The sequence below is a fragment of the Panulirus ornatus genome, chromosome 58 (genome assembly GCF_036320965.1).
Source record: "Panulirus ornatus isolate Po-2019 chromosome 58, ASM3632096v1, whole genome shotgun sequence".
NCBI lineage: Eukaryota > Metazoa > Arthropoda > Malacostraca > Decapoda > Palinuridae > Panulirus > Panulirus ornatus.
In genome coordinates, this window is record NC_092281.1 from 22,825,000 (window position 1) to 22,849,613 (window position 24,614).

General features: G+C 39.5%; 1 protein-coding gene across 3 annotated transcripts in view; it reads right to left on the minus strand.

Annotated features, from left to right (window-relative positions):
- Positions 1–24,614, minus strand: part of Neurl4 (neuralized E3 ubiquitin protein ligase 4) — a 508,598-nt gene that overhangs the window by 35,805 nt on the left and 448,179 nt on the right. For all 3 annotated transcript variants that reach the window (XM_071695559.1, XM_071695560.1, XM_071695561.1), the window contains 3 exons: positions 23,941–24,078; positions 18,540–18,854; positions 10,346–10,900 (listed from right to left, as the gene is read on the minus strand). In XM_071695559.1, coding sequence (XP_071551660.1) covers positions 10,346–10,900; positions 18,540–18,854; positions 23,941–24,078 — 1,008 coding nt within the window. The remainder of the gene's footprint in view (positions 1–10,345; positions 10,901–18,539; positions 18,855–23,940; positions 24,079–24,614) is intronic.

The window sequence follows — 24,614 nt, forward strand, 5'->3', positions numbered from 1 at the left end:
CCTCCTTTTTTAATAAATTCCACTGCAATACCATCCAAACCTGCTGCCTTGCCGGCTTTCATCTTCCGCAAAGCTTTTACTACCTCTTCTCTGTTTACCAAATCATTTTCCCTAACCCTCTCACTTTGCACACCACCTCGACCCAAACACCCTATATCTGCCACTCTATTATCAAACACATTCAACAAACCTTCAAAATATTCACTCCATCTCCTTCTCACATCACCACTACTTGTTATCACCTCCCCATTTGCGCCCTTCACTGAAGTTCCCATTTGCTCCCTTGTCTTACGCACTTTATTTACCTCCTTCCAGAACATCTTTTTATTCTCCCTAAAATTTACTGATAGTCTCTCACCCCAACTCTCATTTGCCCTTTTTTTCACCTCTTGCACCTTTCTCTTGACCTCCTGTCTCTTTCTTTTATACATCTCCCACTCAATTGCATTTTTTCCCTGCAAAAATCGTCCAAATGCCTCTCTCTTCTCTTTCACTAATACTCTTACTTCTTCATCCCACCACTCACTACCCTTTCTAATCAACCCACCTCCCACTCTTCTCATGCCACAAGCATCTTTTGCGCAATCCATCACTGATTCCCTAAATACATCCCATTCCTCCCCCACTCCCCTTACTTCCATTGTTCTCACCTTTTTCCATTCTGTACTCAGTCTCTCCTGGTACTTCCTCACACAAGTCTCCTTCCCAAGCTCACTTACTCTCACCACCCTCTTCACCCCAACATTCACTCTTCTTTCCTGAAAACCCATACAAATCTTCACCTTAGCCTCCACAAGATAATGATCAGACATCCCTCCAGTTGCACCTCTCAGCACATTAACATCCAAAAGTCTCTCTTTCGCACGCCTGTCAATTAACACGTAATCCAATAACGCTCTCTGGCCATCTCTCCTACTTACATAAGTATACTTATGTATATCTCGCTTTTTAAACCAGGTATTCCCAATCATCAGTCCTTTTTCAGCACATAAATCTACAAGCTCTTCACCATTTCCATTTACAACACTGAACACCCCATGTATACCAATTATTCCCTCAACTGCCACATTACTCACCTTTGCATTCAAATCACCCATCACTATAACCCGGTCTCGTGCATCAAAACCACTAACACACTCATTCAGCTGCTCCCAAAACACTTGCCTCTCATGATCTTTCTTCTCATGCCCAAGTGCATATGCACCAATAATCACCCATCTCTCTCCATCAACTTTCAGTTTTACCCATATTAATCGAGAATTTACTTTCTTACATTCTATCACATACTCCCACAACTCCTGTTTCAGGAGTACTGCTACTCCTTCCCTTGCTCTTGTCCTCTCACTAACCCCTGACTTTACTCCCAAGACATTCCCAAACCACTCTTCCCCTTTACCCTTGAGCTTCGTTTCACTCAAGAGCCAAAACATCCAGGTTCCTTTCCTCAAACATACTACCTATCTCTCCTTTTTTCACATCTTGGTTACATCCACACACATTTAGGCACCCCAATCTGAGCCTTCGGGGAGGATGAGCACTCCCCGCGTAGAATTGGAAATGACAGAGGACATGTAGGAAACATACTTGGACCCTTTGGAGAATCAATAAAAAAAATGAAGAGTGAAAAACTAGTACTATAGTGTATGAGCAAGTGTATGAGGTCTTTCAAGAACAGATTTTTGACATCAAGAAAGTCATTGATTCATAAGGTAAGACACTGGGAGTTTGACAATAAATCCATGACATGCTGGTTTCTAAATTCAAACATAAACTTTTAACAATGTTAACATCATATCAGGAGTCTCTATGGATTCTAATCAGAATAATAATTGCAATTCTCACCCATGTACACATAAACCCTGCAAGAAATGGAAAAAAGTTAAAGCCTCAAAAAATACTCTCTTAAAGGAGAATTCATAATAAATATAGTTTTAATGACTTAGTTGACAGAATCTGGAGGAAGCCTGGAAAAAGCTGAAGATAAGATGAAAAAGGATCACAGAAGACTCTTTGGATATAAAGACTGTAGAGGCTACTAGAAGGCAACATATACCTTAGAGGAGAGAGAAGGTGAAGACCACAATTAACAAGAAAGCAAATCTCTGAGAAAACAATTAAGAAACAAAACACCAAAAACTAGATTACTTCACTGAAAGCAGGAAAACAGAGAATCTGAAGTGAAAACTCAAGGAAGAATCATAGAATTACTGTATCTCTAAAGATGAACCTAATAAATAAGCTTCCAAACAGCTTTAAGCCACCAGAAAGGAAAAGACATTTCATTAGATATGAAAGGAGAGAACCTTGATGCAGCTGATTGTTTTAAACACCCAGGGTAAGACATGGCAGCAGATGGAACCATGGGAGCTGAAGGAAGCTGTAAAGTGGGTGAGGGGGCTAATATCCTGGACATACTGAGGCATGTGTGGAGAGGTCACTCTCTGAGAGGGTAAAGATGGGTATGTCTGATGGTTAGAAATTCTTAAGGCATTGTATGGGTACAAGCCATGAGTGGTAGATAAAAAAGTATGGGAGGGTGAATGTGCTGGAAATGAAACGCTTAGGAACAATATGAGGCATGAGGAGTATTGATCAAATAAGAAATGACAGGATGAGAGAAGGTTAAGAAGTAAGAAAAGTAAGTTTGTGAGAGCTGTAGTGGGTTAGCTGAAACGACATAAATATAGAAAGAGGATGAGTAAGGAGGCTGATTAAGAGGGTATACATGTTGGAAGTGGAGAGAACAAAGAGAAGAGGAAAACTGATGAAGAAGGGGAAGGATGGAGTAAGAGATGCTGCGAGTGACTAAGGCTCTGAACACACTGGAGGGTGTAAGGCATGCATGGGACTAAACAAGATGAAGCAATCTGCTGTTAATGGGTTGAATCATTCTGAGTGGTCAGGAGGAACCATGGAAAGGTCTGAGGGACTTGTCTGTGGATAGGGGGTCCTATGGTTTCAGTGCACTATACATGAGAGCTAGAACATAGATATGAGGTTTAAATGGGGATGTTCTTCAGCTGTTCTTGTTGCTACCTCATTATGCAGGATATGGTGAAAATACATGGAACAAAATAAAAAATCAGACAAGGAAGAACCAAATATGACTGGTCCCCAGGGAGCTTGTATGCCAGAAAAGGATAAATGCATGACGACAAGTAATGGAAAGGTAATGGGCAAGGATGGTAAATCAATTGAACTTTTTAAAACAGGAAGAGAAAATTTTAAATTCTAACAGTCAAACGTTATAATCAACTCATGGAATGAAGGAAAAATACCAACTGACTGAGGATGACACACAATATGCCCAATATTTGAGAAGGGCAAACCACAGAAATGTGAAAAAACTACAGAGCAATTTCTTTGATGAGCCATGCAACTAACACATTTGTGAGAAAATAAGTGAGAGCAAGATATATATCAGAACCACAATTATGGGAAAGGCAGCAAGATTTCCAATAGAACTGAGGAACAACAGAAACAATCTTTGCTATCTATCTATCTATATCTCTGATGCCTGTTCCCTTTGGGAACTCCCTTAAGGGTGTGGCCACAGCACAAGACTCTCCATAACTGGTTAGCTCCATTGCCTATTCTTAGCCTCAGTCCAACCAAATACTTCTACCTAATGCTCCCATCTAATGTTCCTACCCACTACTTCTACCTAATGCTCTTTCCAACTACTTCTGTCTATTGCTCTTACCATTTTGTTAAGAGTATTGTCAAGCGTTATGTGTGACAAGGAAAGACTATGTTTGTGGACAGAATGCCAGTAGTCTACATGCGGAAGAAGCAGAAAGAAAGATAGTTATATGAGTCATAGGGGTGCAACTTGACAACTGGTGAAGTGCCGACTCATTATGCAGTTGTCAATAACCCTCCTAATGTTCATGTGGGTAGTACAGGTAATCCTTGATTGGTGGTATGGCTGCCTTTCAACTACTACCTACATGATATTTGCACTCTCACAAATCATGGAAAAGACTTGGCAATCTAAATTTAGACTGAATACAATATTTGATGACCTGCAGAAAGCTTTATATTCTCAATAGAGATTCAAATTATTGTTGCCCTTGTCAGAGCAAAGATGGTACTAGAAACATGAGAACTGAGTCATAGGGAATGGCTGTAGGCTCCATTTTTTCCTCCTTTGAAGAGAAAAGAGTGGCAGTGACTTGACCTTTTAGTTTTTGAAATAGATCAATGATGTAGACCATGAACAGTTCTTCAAGAGATGAAGGAATAAATCAACCAGAGGACATAACATGAAATTAAGTAAGATATCTGTTCAAACAGATATGAGAAAGTGCTTTACAGTATGAGGTGCAGATGAATGGAATAAAATGAATGAAGACAGTTAATACAAATAGTAAATTTTTTTTTTAAGAAGTTGCTAGACATAAAATGTTCAAGAAATGGGACCCCATATGTGTAGCACTCCCCCCCCCCCATAAATTACAAACAAGTAATTACACAATCATACACACACTATTGGTAATTACAGGAATAAGAAAATATTCACTGATCTACAATTGAACCTCGCTATATCAGACACTGTATATACTGGAAACTGACTTTATCAGACACCCACAGCCCGAGTGAACTATAATCTGAGTCAAATAAATTACCCTAACAAAGGTGATGATAGTCCAGAGGGTGAAAAAAATTATTGTACCATTGTATTTTCAAACTGTAACAATGTGTATATCAATATAATATTTCACCTCCTTTCAAGAACACAAGAAAAGAAATAAGATATCTAAAGCTTTTTCCTAGAAAGATCCTCCTTTGTGTACTGTCGTAACACACACCATCTCGTGAACATCGGTAATGTCTGACTGGTATATGCTTTGTCTCAATTGAACTGTAAGAGGTTTGGCTATTGATTCTTTTGTCTTCTTTCAAGAGACTGCTGTAATTCCATCTAGCCCTGGAACTGAGCTTTCTTTAAGCTGATCAACTGCTTTGATTATGTCTCTTTCTGATGAGTTTATGTCTGTGACTGCTTGCTCATTATCATCATTACACAATTATTTTTTCATGCTCTATTGTACTTCTATTGGTTAATCACCATCTGGCATATTTTTCTGGGGCTAATTACATAACTGTCACCTTATGTGAATGGTCCAGTCTCCAACTTTTTGTTCTTTTTTTTTCTGTCCATATAAGTAAATCACACTTCTGGGTTCTGGTTGGTGCACTGTGGGCGACTTAGTTTTGCTATAATGCTTTCAACTCTTCAGTATTCCTACTCCTCACTTCCTATTCAATCTTTTCTTCTTGATGGTTTCCTTACCTCATAATCTCTAAGCATAAACAAAGCTTTATTGAATTTCCTATCCAGTATTCCGCTCTTCCTGTTTGCTTCAGAAACTTCAGTATCCCTAAATCTTCATTCCTTTTTAATTTTGATTATCAGTTCAGTGGTTTTCCTCAGTCCTAGACTCAACACTTATCTGGCTACTTATTAACCATCCCTAAGCTTAGGTTCTCAGGTTCACCTATTTCAGCCTCACAATTAGATCTAAGCTCTTACCTATCTTTTTTTTACTCTAACTAAATTGTGCTTCCCCTTGGTGGGAGCATCTCCTAGTATCCTAATTCTATTGTCAAATTCCTGTCAGATTTACAAGGTCCTTCTATTTCTGTATGCTCCCTAGCTACATCCTCCAATGTTTTTCTCTTTTCCTTCACGTTGCATACTCTCTAGATCAGCTTATCTACAACTGCCATACTGTGAGGGTTACAATTTTTCAGTTCCTCCTAAAACTCCCAACGAGCTTCATTGCTCTCCTTTAAGTATCTCTTAAAGTCAATGTCATCTTTTTCATGTCCAAATGTACAACTTCCTACTCCTGTTTCTTGATATGCTGTTATATGTCCTGTGTCTGATTAAATGCAGCTGTATATGATTTGTTGACTGGATCTGTCAATTGTCAATTGAGTCACCAAAGTAGCTAGTCTACTTTTTCTTGTTCTGACTATGTAAACCTGAATATCCTAGTTGAGAAAGGTGACTTAGCTTTATGTTTTAACTATCTATCTATCTATCTTATCCCTGGGGACAGGGGAGAAAGAATACTTTCCATGTATTCACTACGTGTCGTAGAAGGCGACTAAAAGGGGAGGGAGTGGGGGGGCTGGAAATCCTCCCCTCATTTTTAATTTTCCAAAATAAGGAACAGAGAAGGGGGCCAAGTGAGGATTTCCCTCAAAGGCTCAGTCCTCTGTTCTTAATGCTATATTGCTAATGTGGGAGATGGTGAATTATATGAAAAAAAAAATTTATCTAACTATATCTCTGACACCTGTTCCCTCGGAGAACTCCCTCAGGGGATGGGCGAGGCAAACAGTCTCCATAACCAGTGGACTCCAGTGCAGCTTCTTGGCCCTTAGTGCCTCACCCTTTACCTGGCAAAGTGTTTTTATAGGCTCCTACCAAATGTTCCTACCAACTATTATTAGTTAATGTATCTACCTGATGTTCTAACATACTACTTCTACTTAATGCTCCAAGCTATTGTTTATAATTGCTTCTTCTACCAAATGCTCCTGCCTAAAAGTTCCTTCCTACTACCTCTATCTACTGCTCCTAACATTTTGACAAAAGGTAGGACTGGCACTTTAGTGCTCACATCAGAAAAATCTAGTTATGGAGAATGAACTGTGTGAGTTGTGTTGTCAAGCATTATGTGTGACAAGGAAAGATTCTACATCTGTGGACATAATGCAAGCAGTCCATATGGGGTGAGACACAGAAAAGCAGATATTTGGGTCAGTGAAGAGCAACTTAACAACCACTAAAATGCTGGCTCACTACACAGCCATCACTCACCCCACATAATACCCAGTTAGGCAGAAAGTACAGGTGATACACCTGCCTGGTCAGCGGCTGCCTACCAACTACTATCTACTCCATCAAATGTCTGTGAATAGTGGTTAATTTCCTTTTATGCTCAAATTACTAAGAAATATACAAACTCTCCTGCCAGTTTCTTGTTATTGCTTGTTTATTCCACTTTTTTTTTCTATACCCTTCAACTGATTTTCCTCAAACAGCTATGTTTGTGCTGGGTTAATGGTCTTACAGTCTTCTCTAAGTTGCAAGGAACAGTAATCAATTAACTTTATACTCAAAATTAACAAGAAAAACATACCCTAGGTCACTAGGAGCAGCTATCTACTAACTTCTGGCTCAAAATTAACTAGAAACGATCTCTCCAAATCTGCTCATGGTTACCAGTTTTTGTCAATCAATTCAATATTTTGTAAGAATTTCCTCACTCTCTGTATATGTGTGTTCTTGATTACAAGTAATTCCCAGTTGTCTTATCATAAACCACAGATTCTAAGTGTAATCGTTACTTTGTTTAACATTCCAAAATTACTTAAATTCACTGGCCACATTTCAATAAAAAAATTCCTACCAGCGAGATGCTCATTTGCTTTATCTATACTGTTTTCAGCATCTTCTTAATGGACTTCACTCATATCATTTCACTATGATCTGTGTTATATTTGCATGCAACTAAGCTATCTTGTTGTCCTCAATGAAGGAGCTTAAAAAATTTCTGCCTCTAGTGGCGATATACACAAAACATTCTCAGGAACTTTTCTCTGTTTCTTCCTTTCCATTCATCAATATGTCACAAAAAATAATACTTTTTAGAAAATACTGTACCTATGGGATCCAATATGCCTGGTACCTCCCCTCACCTGAAAAAAAAAAGCTTGAAGCTGCACAACATCTGAATAGCTCAGTTGTTGCTCAAGTTGCCCTCCAAACTAAGAAATTATATATATCTTTTTTTTTTACATATATATAGATGGACTTTTACACTTGTGTGGCCCCATCTCTTTAACATTCTATACTATTGTAAAACATTCTAACCTACTGAATGCTATCTGCAATAACCAAATCCTCATTCAGTTATTCCAGTCATCCAACACTCTTATACAATCCCAGAAAAGAATGTCCTTACTTCTTTTTTAGCAATTTACTTTCACAACTTCATGTTATACTCTCTGGTTGTTTTAACCCTACACCTCAAAGGTTGCGATCAAGTCACATACACATGTATACACATACACGTCCACACAGCATATATACATACTTAAACATCTCAATGTATACATATATATATACACACACAGACATATACATATATACACATGTACATAATTCATACTGTCTGCCTTTATTCATTCCCATCACCACCACGCCACACATGGAATAACAACCCCCTCCCCCCTCATATGTGCAAGGTAGCACTAGGAAAAGACAACAAAGGCCCCATTCGTTCACACTGTCTCTAGCTGTCATGTAATAATGCACCGAAACCACAGCGACCTTTCCACATCCAGGCCCCACACAACTTTCCATGGTTTACCACAGATGCTTCACATGCCCTGGTTCAATCCATTAACAGCAAGTCGACCCGGTATACCACATCGTTCCAATTCACTTTATTCCTTGCATGCCTTTCACACTCCTGCATGTTCAGGCCCCGATCACTCAAAACACCTTTCACTCCATCTTTCCACCTCCAATTTGGTCTCCCACTTCTCCTTGTTCCCTCCACCTCTGACACATATATCCTCTTGGTCAATCTTTCCTCACTCATTCTCTCCATGTGACCAAACCATTTCAAAACACCCTCTACTGCTCTCTCAACCACACTCTTTTATTACCACACATCTCTCTTACCCTATTATTACTTACTCGATCAAACCACCTCACACCACATATTGTCCTCAAACATCTCATTTCCAGCACATCCACCCTCCTGCGCACAACTCTATCCATAGCCCAAGCCTCGCAACCATACAACATTGTTGGAACCACTATTACTTCAAACATACCCATTTTTGCTTTCCAAGATAATGTTCTCGACTTCCACACATTCTTCAACTCTCCCAGAATTTTCGCCCCCTTCCCCATCCTATGATTCACTTCTGCTTCCATGGCTCCATCCACTGCCAGATCCACTCCCAGATATCTAAAACACTTCACTTCCTCCAGTTTTTCTCCATTCAAACTTACCTCCCAATTGACTTGACCCTCAACCCTACTGTACCTAATAACCTTACTCTTATTCATATTTACTCTCAACTTTCTTCTTTCACACACTTTACCAAACTCAGTCATCAGTTTCTGCAGTTTCTCACATGAATCAGCCACCAGCGCTGTATCATCAGCGAACAACAACTGACTTACTTCCCAAGCTCTCTCATCCACAACAGACTGCATACTTGCCCCTCTTTCCAAAACTCTTGCATTCACCTCCCTAACAACCCCATCCATAAACAAATTAAACAACCATGGAGACATCACACACCCCTGCCGCAAACCTACATTCACTGAGAACCAATCACTTTCCTCTCTTCCTACACGTACACATGCCTTACATCCTTGATAAAACTTTTCACTGCTTCTAACAACTTGCCTCCCGCACCATATATTCTTAATACCTTCCACAGAGCATCTCTATCAACTCTATCATATGCCTTCTCCAGATCCATAAGTGCTACATACAAATCCATTTGCTTTTCTAAGTATTTCTCACATACATTCTTCAAAGCAAACACCTGATCCACACATCCTCTACCACTTCTGAAACCACACTGCTCTTCCCCAATCTGATGCTCTGTACATGCCTTCACCCTCTCAATCAATACCCTCCCATATAATTTACCAGGAATACTCAACAAACTTATACCTCTGTAATTTGAGCACTCACTCTTATCCCCTTTGCCTTTGTACAATGGCACTATGCAAGGATTCCGCCAATCCTCAGGCACCTCACCATGAATCATACATACATTAAATAACCTTACCAACCAGTCAACAATACAGTCACCCCCTTTTTTGATAAATTCCACTGCAATTCCAACCAAACCCGCTGCAAATCTAAAGCTTCTAGCATTTCCATGTAACTCAGCTCTTTTGATTCATTCTTGTTCCCCTCCTTTTGACCTTCTCTATCAACTCTATCTGCTTCTTTGGTGCAATGACCAAACATAAAAAGCATATTCTAGCATAATTACCTATTTGTAGTTATGTATTTGTACTATGCAGGGGAGGTGTCTTACACTTCTGGGGCCCCATCTCTTGAACTATCTCTATTATCATACAATCTTTTAAAAGTAAGTATGCTGACTGTGTGCATATGTGTGTGTGTGAGAGTTTGAAGTACACATTTCTTACAGGATCCTAATGGTGGGTTCCAGGACTTAATGTACTGGAAACATGTGTAACCTCATTGGAAAATAGAGATATGTTCTTATACCCAATATGTTTTCATCTAAATTCTCCACTCTATAAGAAAATGCCTTCTGAACTTACCTGGAAGACAATATTCCTTGCCAATGGTTTAGCAGACATAACGATGCCTTGATTGTAGCTCTCTGATCGTCTTGCAGATGAACGGTCTGATGAGAGTAAAACATTTTTTCCAGTGTTTTCATGGAATTGATTTTGTGAAGCATCTTTATTGTTAACTAATGTTCCCTGCTGTTGTCTACTCTCTGCAGATAAATCAAGAGATGCTTGGCCATGTCCACTTCCCCGTATATCTGAAGCTTGTGCCTGGCGTCCAGTCTGTCCTGGATCTTGCTTGTTATGGTCATTTGGGCATGTTACCTTGCTATCAGCTGGTGTTCGAAGGTCCAAATGTGGGAGATGTGCTGAAGTAGCAGGATGAAAGCCAGAACTTAGAGACTGGTGTCCCAAAGGATGCCGAGAATCTGGCTGAGATAGTTCTAAGGAGTCTTGGGACACAGCATTATTATTAGCAGCCACAACTGTAGAGTCCATTATGGGTGAGCTGGCTTGTCTTGAAACACTTGTTGCAACCACAGATTCAGTGAATCCAAACAAGTCTACCACACCAAACACACGCTGAAAAATAGGAAATACTACTCTATTATCTATATTTTTGGTCATCAATTGTTGAGTTACCTGCTGCATTCATGGGAAAAAGAGTAAAAATATTTCAATAATTAATTTTACATCTTCAAGTGCCAAGGACTACAGAAAAATTCTTAAGCCTTTGGTAAAACATTCTGCAAGATTATTTGAGCAGTTATCAACTACATTCATCAGAGGAAACATAAAGGAATATGCTTTACAGCAAAAGAAAAACCATTTCTCTTCTGAAGGTAGAGCTTTACATTTATCTCCAAACAAAATTTGAGGGAATTCTCAAGAAATATCCAATTTGCTCTCTGTAATCATGTACGCTTGGCTAAATGCTAGTTCACAGCAACTAGAAAACCATCCAGTGACTGCTCAGCTCCTACATCATCAAAACCCAGCTGACGCTGTAGCTACTGCACCGCCTAATCACTGATCTTTTGCCGATCTCTGACTTCACACCTGTCATTGCTGGAATCAAGAAAAAATAAAATGATCATAGGGCTCTGTCTTTAATAGGAAAATCAATACTTTAAAAACTACATCTCTCATATATGGGCAAAGGCCTGTGACCAACCAAGAGGGATAAGGACTTGGAGAAAAAAATTAATAAAGACTAGAGAGGTTTACTTTTACCGATTTTCTGGCTCCCCCAAAGAAAAATCATCTTCTGAAGACACCAAACCCAATACCACACCAAGGAGGACACCATAAACCCAGTTTAAGTAAGGGCTAACAAGGCAGTTTGAACACTGCCAAAGATCCCTTTTATTATCATCACATGGTGAAAGATTCCCTGTAGAAGACCAGAGCAGAAACCATTTTGCTAACATTATGTATAAGCTTTCAGCAGAATGTCCAGAAGAGGCAAGAAAGACTGGCAACCTGATCCACCTGGATCTGCTTTTACTAGATGAAGACATCAAGGGGTGTGGAAGAAAAAACTGATCCAACTGGATCTGCTTTTACCTAATTAAGATATCAAGGGGTTGGGAAGAAAGAATAAAAGTTTTATGTAAATATCAGTAAAATATGCCTTTCTGATGGAATCTACATGGACATTATGGATGATATTCTGAGAAGTTAACATGGTCCTCCAAGCTCCTCTTTCATGGGCCCATTATATACATGGGTGAGGAGCTAGGTTTTGGTCTTCCTAGGATCCTAGACCATCCTAACAGAAGCTGCATGCTTGAAGTTACTTTTTGAAGTAGGATTTAACCATTGCACCTAACAGAGAAAACCCAATGAACATAACTTTGCTCCACTAGCTGCAAGACAAAGAATGAAACCATAGTCCAGACCTACCATTCGCGTTGTACTAAGTATCATCACAATGCTGAGTTGTGACAATACCAGTGAAGAGAAGAATGAAAACCATGTTGTTGCAAACCCTATGGAAAAATCCCATGCACAAAAATTAACTTTCTCCGGAGAGAGGTCCTCTGAGTCAGTAAACCTAGGGCATCGTTAGCACACTGGTAGGGACTTGTACTGGTACCTTAGGACCATAATAACTTATCTATGAAAAAATAAGTACGTAAGGGTTCATATTCTCAAAAAATTTCCACGTGCATACCACTGGTTCACTAGCTGTTGGCCCATGAACTTCAGCTTTCGAATCTGTCTTCCTCTTTATCTATCTATCTATCTATCTATATCTCTAATGCCTGTTCCAACTGGAACTCGAACTCCCTTAAAGGGGTGGCCACAGCAATAGAGTCACCATAACAAGTGGACAGAATGCCAGTGGTCCATGTGTTAGTGAGGCAGAAAGAAAAGACAGCCATCTGTGTCAGAGGAGTGCAACTTGACAACCTCTGAAGTGCTGGCCCATTCAGCAGATGTCACTAACCCTCCCAATACCCAGGTGGGTAGTATTGGTAATATACCTTCCTGGTTGTTGGCTGCCTACCAACTACTACCTTCAATGATCGAGGGTTATAAAATGATTAAGACTGAGAAGTTGAAAAGTACTCAGTAAGTAGGTTGTGAGAATTCACAACAGTTATTTAACAAAGTCCATAAGATAATCCCAAAAAGTACCGCAGAACTTCCTCTAAGTAAGCACCATCTGAATTGGTGTTCCTGAATTTATCCCTATACACTGTTTAAGGTACGGGATCTTAAGCTTTGGGGACTGTTCTCCCTATCTTTCCATAATACGTAGCTACATGTTGTATTATTTTGACAATATCTATCAAGCAGAAACACCAGTAAAGGATAAAACATTAACTTCCTGAAGGGAACTGATTGGTACACCATCCCCATCAGATGAAAACCTATCAATGGGCTGAACAAGTGCCCTTAGCCAGTATCCTAAATTATTTGATAATATCCCTCCCAGAGTTGAAAAAAAATAGGTACGTACTAAAGATATATATAATAAATAAGGAAGACAGGAAACAAAAATAGGTTTCTTGAATTACACAACTCAATACTAGTCAAGAGCTTCACTTTTGGACAAAACATTTTTCCAAAAGGGTGACTTGAAAACTTGAAAGTTTTAATAGAAAAAGAAACTTCAATTAATCTTCCTAACTGTTATCCAGGGTCAAAAGGAAAAAGGTTAATATAGTAAGGCACTGTTAAAGAGCCCCATCTAGACTGGGAAACAGAAGCCATAAGTTTTTTAAAAATCACCTTAGCAGTCCACTTTACACAAGAGAAAAACACCACAAGATATTGATAATTATCCTACAAAGAATGTACATGAAACAAAGGTAACTGGCTGCATTTATATCATGAGAGGTGACAGTAAGAACTCAAAATACATCATCAGTAACAAATGATTCTAAGAATTTTTCATGAGTCATAAAAGACTTCTAAATTCACTGGTACTGACTTGGGAGACAAGGCAAACCACTATTAAATATGCTACAAAGAAATCTCAAAAGTCTCTCCTATGCATTTGGACAAGAAAAACCATATTAGCAAATTCCAAGACCCAAAATATTTCAGCTGAAATCTTAAAGACAAGATAATTCTTTAAAAGACTCGGATATCTTGATAAGGGACTGGTATAGGTAGTGCAGCAGTTTCCTGTTGACACCACCAGAGTCAACAACTCCATTAGTTTGATAGTCGCCTTCATCAGAATCTACATCTGAGAAAGGAAAAACTGGGTGCAAAAAACAATTCCAAACAAGACCACAGCAATAATTTCAACAACCACAAAGTCAAAGGAAAAATATTGATTCTCAAGAGACTAAATTCTACTTAACAGAGTGCTCATCTGGAAGGATATTATTCATGATGTACTATAATTTTAAATGACAAAGACTTTGACCTCAACATGGCATCTGCCCTACAAAGCTGACTATAAAAAAAAAAAAAACATTCCTTCAAGATAGTTACGAAGCAAAAGATGAATGACACTTCCACATGAAAAAAGGGGAAAAGGCTTCAACATTGTTTCAACAACTAATGCACTGATGTGGTTCCGTCCATCACAAACAGGATCCCTCAGTCAAAGTTCAACACATCTTGAAAGGGGGCCAGCCAAGGAAGCATCAGTACTAATCTACTGAAAAACCTATTACTAAATGTATGACAAGATTTTTGGTTCTATGGGATCCTCTCAAGGATAAAACCAATTGTAATACAGTCTACCAGTCAAAACAGAAAACTGGACTACTAGAAATCTCCAAACTAAAGGTCTCTGATGAAACTAAGGTCTACCACTGCTGAGCTTCCAAAGGCTCCTGAGAGTTTTCCAAAATGTCACTCTTCTAGCAAAAACAACTTTGCCAAACATGACAAAATTAACTTTTTCAGTTCTTGTTCATTTTTTTTCTTTTGCTTTGTTGCTGTCTCCCGCGTTAGCGAGGTAGCGCAAGGAAACAGACAAAAGAATGGCCCAACCCACCCACATACACATGTATATACATACACGTCCACACACACAAATATACATACCTATACATCTCAACGTATACATATATATACACACACAGACACATACATATATACACATGTACATAATTCATTCTGTCTGCCTTTATTCATTCCCATCGTCACCCCGCCACACATGAAATAACAACCACCTTCCCCCTCATGTGTGCGAGGTAGCGCTAGGAAAAGACAACAAAGGCCACATTCGTTCACACTCACTCTCTAGCTGTCATGTAATAATGCACTGAAACAACATCTCCCTTTCCATATCCAGGCCCCACAGAACTTTCTATGGTTTGCCCCAGATGCTTCACACGTCCTGGTTCAATCCAGTGACAGCATGTCGGCCCCGGTATACCACATCGTTCCAATTCACTCTATTCCTTGCAAGCCTTTCACCCTTCTGCATGTTCAGACCCTAATCACTCAAAATCTTTTTCACTCCATCTTTCCACCTCCAATTTGGTCTCCCACTTCTCCTCGTTCCTCCACCTCTGACACATATATCCTCTTGGTCAATCTTTCCTCAATAATTCTCTCCATGTGATCATACCATTTCAAAACACCCTCTTCTGCTCTCACAACCACACTCTTTTTATTACCATACATCTCTCTTACCCTATTACTACTTACTCGATCAAACCACCTCACACCACACATTGTCCTCAAACACGTCATTTCCAACACATCCTGCACACAACTCTATCTATAGCCCACGCCTTGCAGCCATATAACATTGCTGGAACCACTATTCCTTTCAAACATACCCATTTTTGTTTTCCAAGATAGTGTTCTCGACTTCCACACATTCTTCAATGCTCCCAGAACTTTCGCCCCCTCCCCCACCCTATGATTCACTTCTACTTCCATAGTTCCATCCACTGCCAAATCCACTCCCAGATATCTAAAACACTTCACTTCCTCCAGTTTTTCTCCATTCTAACTTACCTCCCAATTGACTTGTCCCTCAACCCTACTGTACCTAATAACCTTGCTCATATTCACATTTACTCTTAACTTTCTTCTTTCACACACTTTACCAAACTCAGTCACCAGCTTCTGCAGTTTCTCACCCGAATCAGCCACCAGCTCTGTATCATCAGCGAACAACACCTGACTCACTTCCCAAGCTCTCTCATCCACAACAGACTGCATACTTGCCCCTCTTTCCAAAACTCTTGCATTCACCTCCCTAACAACCCCATCCATAAACAAATTAAACAGCCATGGAGACATCACACACCCCTGCCGCAAACCTACATTCACTGAGAACCAATCACTTTCCTCTCTTCCTACATGTACACATGCCTTACATCCTCGATAAAAACTTTTCACTGCTTCTAACAACTTGCCTCTCACACCATATATTCTTAATACCTTCCACAGAGCATCTCTACCAACTCTATCATATGCCTTCTCCAGATCCATAAATGCTACATGCAAATCCATTTGCTTTTCCAAGAATTTATCACATACATTCTTCAAAGCAAGCACCTGATTTACACATCCTCTACCACTTCTGAAACACACTGCTCTTCCCCAATCTGATGCTCTGTACATGCCTTCACCCTCTCAATCAATACCCTTCCATATAATTTCCCAGGAATACTCAACAAACTTATACCTCTGTAATTTGAGTACTCACTTTTATCCCCTTTGCCTTTGTACACTGGCACTATGCAAGCATTCCGCCAATCCTCAGGCACCTCACCATGAGTCATACATACATTAAATAACCTTGCCAATCTCAGTCAACAATACAGTCATCCCCTTTTTTGATAAATTCCACTGCAATACCATCCAAACTCGCTGCCTTGCCGGCTTTCATCTTCCGCAAAGCTTTTACTACCTCTTCTCTGTTTACCAAATCATTTACTGTTAGAAAACTACTCAGCTGTATGTTGATTTCAACCGGAGAGTGTCATACGCTTGTGCCTACAATAAAGCTAAGCTATGTGACAACTCTGAAAATATATAGGGATTGACAATGTTTTTTGCAGACTGTACATAAGGAAATCAGATGCTGTGACTTTGTCAAACTATGAAGAAACTGACAAGTTCAAAGAACCATCCTAGCCTAGCACTGGCTTCTCAGTGACTAGCGGGGGTGCAACCACCCTCTGCAGTATGGTTACTCTCAGTTGCATTATAGCAAACCTATTCTAAAGGACTTCAAAGTATCAGAACTTAGTTTCTAATGGATCAAAATCTTAATGTACTATGTGCATACATAAACAAAGGAAAGAACAGTAATATGAAAGACTGGCCCCTTTAAATGGAAGGCGAGTTACGTAAAAGACCTAAACAGATTCTGTAAAAAGTTGATTAACCAGTATATAAGTTCATACTTAGTATGAGTGAGTGAAGAAAAGATATAATTCTATTTAGTGTGTGTGGTGATGAGTTATGGTAGCAAGTGACAGACCTGTCTGTGGCTTATACTGCACTGTTTGCTGAGAGTGAAGAAGAGCTGCAGAAGGTTATAAGTTTGTTTTATGATGTTTGTAAGTGTCAGCGACTGAAGGTACATGTGAGTAAAGCAATGGCGCTTAAAAGGAAACAGTGAAAGTAGAGATTTTACAAAGCTCTACAGAGTGAGAAGAAAATGTCTTAAACTCTGTTATAGATTTGAGGAGAGAAAGAAGGAAGAGGAGACGAAATTCAAGTATTTGACTTACCCTAGGTATGTCTGGGGGTAGGGAAGGAGAGATAAGGAGAAAGCAGCGCAGGGTACAAAAGTCATTGGGTCCCTTAACAGAATAATAAAAGGTATAGGTGTAAGTATGGAAGTGAAAAAAGGATTAGGGGACAGTACAGTCCTAAACCTGACCTATAAAGCTGAAATGTGGATATGGGATACATGATACATAATATGGGATACATGATAGGGTCATGAATCCAGGTTATAGGTATGTTATTTGAATGGAGCATATTGTAGACTAGATAAATGAAGAAAGTTATGATGGGGTGTATGACAAATTTGGTATGAAACAGAATGCATATGGAAGAAATGTGGGTCAGAAGAGAGTGAAACATAATGACTGAAGGTGGCTTGGGCAAAAGGAAAGAATACAAGATGAAAAGGTCGCGAGAAAAGTGTTTGATAGTATGATTAAAGGGGCTGATGTGGGAGAAGGAACACCTGTGATATGAGGAAACAGAGTGGAAAACTATTGAAGAGGTATAAATAGGGGAAGACTGCATGGAATGGTGTATGCAAGGTAGACATAAGGACAGGGATAAGTGGAGAGTCTTTTGCTATGGTTACCCCCTTGCTGGGAGTTCCCATACGGAATAGGTGTCAGAGATACAGATAGATAGATGGATGATGAATGTGCACTTACTGACCCTGATATATCAGAAAGTTATACAACAGGGGCAAATGATAAAAGAAAATTCAGCAACAGGACCTGAAGGGATCCCAGCATTATTTCTATAAAAGACAAAGAAAACAGTAGCTAAACCCCTCACAATGCTCCTAAGACAAACCAATAACCAATCCAGCATAGCAGATATACACAAGATGGCATACATACATAAAAAAAGTGGAGGGGGGGATAAAACATATGTGTGGCACATCTTACAAGTAAGACAAGAAGTGAAAAGTTCAGATCAGGTTTTGCACAACTTACCAGTTAAACAAGTAGGGAGCAGGTCAGGACACATGTGTGGTACTTCTTAAAAATCAGAAAAATGGGAAGAGGGTCGGTACACATATAAGAGACCTTACCTTTGTCACATTTGTAGCTGCCACACCAAAGTCTTCTCCATTAATATAAAGCCTCATTGCTCCATCAGCAGTTCTCTTAATCCCCACTCGGTCTCCAACGAGAAGTCTCCCAAAGTTGGGGCAAAAATTCAGTCGCAAGATAGAGGAGCCATTCCTCCGCACATCTGAGCCACTGATCCACCAAGTATCTGCAGATTCAATCCCTGCTAAGGTTGCCGGAAGGTTGACGGAAGGGTACGAGTCATTAACCGGGAGAGAAGTGAGTCCTATTCCTAAGGAGCCACAATAACCTATGGCTATCCGCTCAATTCGTACCTGTAAACATTCAATGAACTTAAGTTCTTTTCATAATTCACTTTTTGACTTGCACAGCTATGACGTAATCTGCATTAATAAAAGCAAGAATCATATGATGATACCAAATCCTTAAAATAAACCCTGTCTTACCTTTTTAATTCAGTTTCTATAAATCATGGCATGCTGAACTACCTTAATCATTATTATACAAACTGTGCATAAAACTCAAAATTACATGGCCAGCCAGGAAGGTATATTCAAATATGATGGCTGTAAATGAAGGCATCAGTGAGCATGTGGGTGCTAGGGAAGATATGCTCCTTCACTTTTCTTACTGTAGATTAGGTAAGAGCCAACTGAAGAGAGAGGTGTAGAAGAAATGCATGAAAAACACCATATAATGTATCATACACCAATTATAAACTTAATGTTTGAAAGTGAAGGAGATTAAGAACATTTGTGTGATACATTTGAATTCTGATTCTATCTTTCTTTTCAAGGCTCCAGTCACAGCCACAAGTACACATCAAGGCTGGGCCTTAACCAAAATATATAAAGGATTATGAAAGGGGAAAAAACAAGATAAGGGAAAGCATTTATGAATTTTGGAAGAAAGCATTTATGAATTTTGGAAGAAGTGAAAAACCTGTCTTTAAAATATGCAACGTCAAAAATATTGCAAAAAACATGAGAGGGTTGAGAGTTTCAAAGCTTTGAGGGGTAGGGAAAGAAACAATTATCAAAATGGCAACACTTGAGTTACAAATGGCCACACAGTAATCATGTGATGCAGCAGCTTGCTGAGTAGTGCGTGGTTTACCTAGTGGTAGAGGCACACAAACAACTAGCTCTCAAAACAAAAACCATCGTAATACCTATAGAAGGAAAGTGAACCAACATTGCAGCATCGGGGAAGTGGGTCAAGTACTGAAGTTAGCCTGGGAGAGTTGGCAGTCAGACTGCTTTTGACATAATTCTGTCAAGTCAGATTGCAGATGAAAGAGCAGTACTCCATACAAGGATGGATTAATCCTTTGTATAAACAAAGCAACTGTTCAGAAGAAAAGAAATTTTGACATCTAAACAGGACTGACTGTTTCTTAGAGGCAGACTTAGCTACTTATGTGATGCGGGGTTGGCATGAAAGACTGAATGTTACAGTAATATTAAGTACATTTACTGAGTCAAGAGGTGGAATTACAGATCCATCAAAGGAGAGAGGAAAGTTGAGGAATTTTTGAAGGAGAGATGGGTCTCAGAGGCAATGAACTTATCAAGATTTTGCCTAACCTACTGAAATATACTGTTCAAGTCTGAGATACTGAGGAAGGTGTGTCAAGATAGATGCAGAATGAGCAAGAAAAAGAGGAGCTGAATTGAAGAATGTGGAGGAATGTAGCTCTAAGTCATCAGCATATAAGTGCATTTGGTTATTTTTGGAAGACAGGGAAATTGTTGATGAAAAGAAGAAAAAGTGTAGGGGAAAGGTGAGAATCTTGAGGGACAATGCTGTCGATGGAGAAAATGGGAGTGGCTAACACATCAACAACCAAGGAGACAGATTGGCTAGAGAGGAAGCTAGATATCATGGAGCAAAGTCAGGGAAGGATATGTCAAGGGCAACTACATAGGATTCCCCAAAATCTTTCAGGGATGATGACCAAACATTAATAAGACTGACTGCTCAACAATCTGTATGGTCATTACAGTGAAATGGTTGGAAACTGATCGATGTCTGACTGTTATTTTGTACACTGCATGCACAATGAGAATGTACACTATATACTGAACAATGCACCCAGTGAACTTCCCATACATTATATACACAATACATGAATATATGACAAGAATTTCAAAAAAACATATTTTAGATACTGTCGTATCTATCTCAAAAAACATAATAAATACGGCAGAACCTTAATGGATGGCAGTTCTGCTTATATATTCATCAATAAATTTAGTTTTGATTCTGGTATTTTTCAGTAAACCCTCGATTTAATGGACCCTGATATAACTGATTTCGGATTTAATGGACAAATAATAATACAGTACATTAATCAATAATAAGCTAACTTAAATAAAATAAAAAAATCTCAAACGCCGCATCATGCACAGTTCATATCGCACTTGTTTTTAGTTGCGTGTGGTAGAGTTGCTTTGTTTTGGTCTCAGTTGGCCTCAAACTAAAGCGCAGTCAGGTTGTTTGCAGAGTGTTTATGTTACTTCAGCATTGTGACTTTAATAATTTTGAAATCCTTCCAATTCTAAATGGCATCAAGCGATTGTGGGAGGTGCAATGAAAGCAGGTAGTCCATCCTCATCATTCTTTCATGGGAGAGGGGTGGCATCACCTCTATCTCAAAGTGATTCCTGTCTCCAACTGTCTGGCGAGCGTTCCCATGCTGCCACGTGCCCACCACACACTAAACCCTACACCCTCTCACAAGATTTTGGTAACTAAATAAGACATTTTGTTACAACAAAAACAAAACTAAAAACAAGAAGAAGAAAAAAAAAAAAAAGAATGAAATTAAAACTAGATAAGGCATAAGGCACATATACACACAAATCACTGCTCAGCAATAATACACCTCCTTCACATGCAAGCAGAACAAAAATCACATAAATTAGTGAGTTCACTCTCCACTGGAGCCACCACAAACATAATCTGGCACGTCTGTGGAGTGGCATCTCACACGGTGAGGGCGCCACCGCCTGAGGCTGCGTGTTGTCACAACTGGGGGTGAAGCCATTGCTAGTGGGTTCTCCCCTTGACCCACTGGTGTCATGGGGATTGGTGAAACCTGGGGGGATAGGTGACATCGGTTTCGCAAAGACATGCAGCCATTGCCATCCAGCTTCACTGAGTATTGTCTACATAGCTCCACCTCCACTACCACGCCCAACCTGTTCCACACCTTTGAAGCGACGTCCTGTGAAGACAGTGGTGCCCACAGCCAGCTGGGGCAGTGTAACAGCATCACCTGCTGGGCAGCCCTGCACATGAGCTTGGCTCTCTGCTATGGCCAGCTCCCTATCTCACAGAGCAGTTCTCCATTGCCGGTTTATCAGATAATGTTGCAGGGGCACCAGGACACCTTCTCACAACTGTCTTTCTGCTGCCAGCTGTGTGGGTGACTTATCCCCTCTCCTGGGGGATTTGAGATATTGGAGCATAGCCTGAGTCGCTTTGCTGTTGTGCAGGCTACCTCCAGTACCCATGTTGCCCCTCAATACCCATTTGGCTGCCTTTACCACTGCTTCAGCACATCCATTGGACTGGGAGAAGTGAGCTGAGGTGATGCAGACCATGATTCCCCATTTTTTGTAGGAAGTTTCCATCTCGCTGTCTAGATTGGTCACTCTATTCGAGGTGATTTCCATGGGTGAGCCTCATCTCCTGAAGAAGGTGAAGAGCCTTGTGATAATTTGGGATTTTCCCGTGTAGGTTCAAATCCTACTCACTGCGCCATGTAAAAAGTGCAATTAAAGCAGGTAGTCCGTCCTTACTCTTTCGTAAAGAAGTATCCTTTCATTGGAGAGATGTGTCATCACTCCCGTCTCAGTCTGATTCCTGCCTCCAACTGCAAGGCAAAAGCTCTCATGCTGCCAGGTGCCTGCTGTCCAACTATTGTACCACAAACTAAACCCTTCAGTGACAGAGGAGTTAAAAGAAAGTGAGTTAACTTAAATTGGCACAGAAATAGGATACATTCGATTTAACGGACTTTCGGCATTAACGGACACCCATTCCCCCCCTATTAGTCCATTAAATTGAGGGTTCACTGTACATCAAACACTACATAATAAATAAAATGAAAGAAAAGGATATTGATCCATATAAAGCTGGCTGACAGCAGCTGTAGCCATGTAGCATGTCTGGCCATGTGCACAATCCCAAAGACTCTGCGAGCTTCAAGCAGAGGGTAGGAGGCAAGTCTATAAGATGCCAGCTTGGTGGCGATTGCCAAATGCCTGAAGATGGACCCATATAACAGATCAGAGGCTATGAATACCTTTGGGTTGTCCATAAAGGGTGAGTAAAAGCAGGTATCTCCTCACCAAATCATGAAGGTAGGAAGAGTCCTGACCTGTAATATTCCCAGGAATACAATGTATCTCATGTTTGCAGGACAGACTGCAGTAAAATGGAATATGACACATGTAAACTATCAAGATGTCTACCTTAAGATACAGAATACACTTTAACCAAACAATAAAACAACTTCAGAATTTTAACCAACTAATGATTAATTGTCTTAAATACTTCTGACCCTGGTTAATTTTGGGGCATAACATTATGGTAATTATTTCGAGATGAATGCATATCTAACTACATAAATCACATTATCAAATAAAGTCCACCTTAAGTCTATATTATATAATACAAGAGATGCAGTTCTTATGCGTGCATATGATAAAAAGGCACAACAATTAAACATGGGGTCCTTTAAGAGCAGTTACACAGCACTTGAAAACAGGAAAATCTCTAATGACAATTACTTGAGTCTGATCGGTGTTCTCACATAATATTTCTTCACATTACAGACCATGATCTTTCCAATTAGGTTTTCCAATTTCTTTATCTCATCTGTATATAATATTTCTTTTTGTACTTGATTGCTATTTCCTGCATTGGTGAGGTAGCACCAGCAACAGACAAAGAAAGGCCAAATCCACTCACATACATTCTCTAGCTGTCATGTGTAATGCATCAATATCACATTTATGTTGATAAATACTATACAAAACTGGTAAAAAAAAAATCTTCATCCTGCTCTTCCCCAAAGTTAATATTTGTCTCCACATCTAACAAGTGTAATGATGGCTGAGGTAAAGCAAAGTTATTATTCAGAAGATGAAGAGCTGGAACTTAAGATGCTTGCGGGATGACATTATCAGGGCAGATTAAGGGAAAAAAAAACAGAAATAACAGAGAAAAGCATGGAAAACCATACATTCAAGTTAACACTTCTGAAACCCATGTGAAATTTTGGCAGGAATTTTGAATGCATTTGCTTTTTGGTTTTGGATGATTCTGAACTATAGATACTCACACCGGAAACCTTCTACTTGCAGTACCTTGTTGATTTTAATTTCCTACCTCAAACAATTCCTCTGGCTCCAAAGGGTGTGAGGTGAAAACGAGGCCATGGCTGAAGTGCCTGATGCGTGTGGCAGTCGTGTTGTTATTGCTCAAAATAACATTTGCTCCGCAACACTTTGAGAAACGATGTATTACCTGGTAAAAAAAAAAAATGAATGTACTACAAGAGGCACAAAACAGTTCAAACAAGAGGTATAACATATCTAAAAAGATATTTGTGAATATACTGAAGACATATAAAAGAGGGAAAAAAGTAAGCATGGTTCTCTTTCTCTCCATTCACCTTCTTAATGGAGGGATCTAAAAATACCACAGTTGTACTGGAAAAGCTTTAATGGTCTATCTGCTTTGGATGTTCCTAACTGCTTAAAATCTGTACCAAATCAAGCTGTAAAGACACAACAGCAAAGCAGACAAAGTTACCTCAAAACTGGACATTCAACATATATTCATAAATTACATACAAAGATCATCTTTGGCATATACCTGCACCCACAACTACCCAATAAATGTATATATCTGATATAAGTGAAAAGAAAAGCTCAGACATTACAGTAACTGGCCCTTTCCATTACCCAAGCCCACTCAACTCTTTCAATACAGCTTTGCAGAAAATGAAATTCTGAAAGGCAATGGGTTTGGATGGTACTGTGGTGGAATTTATTCAAAAA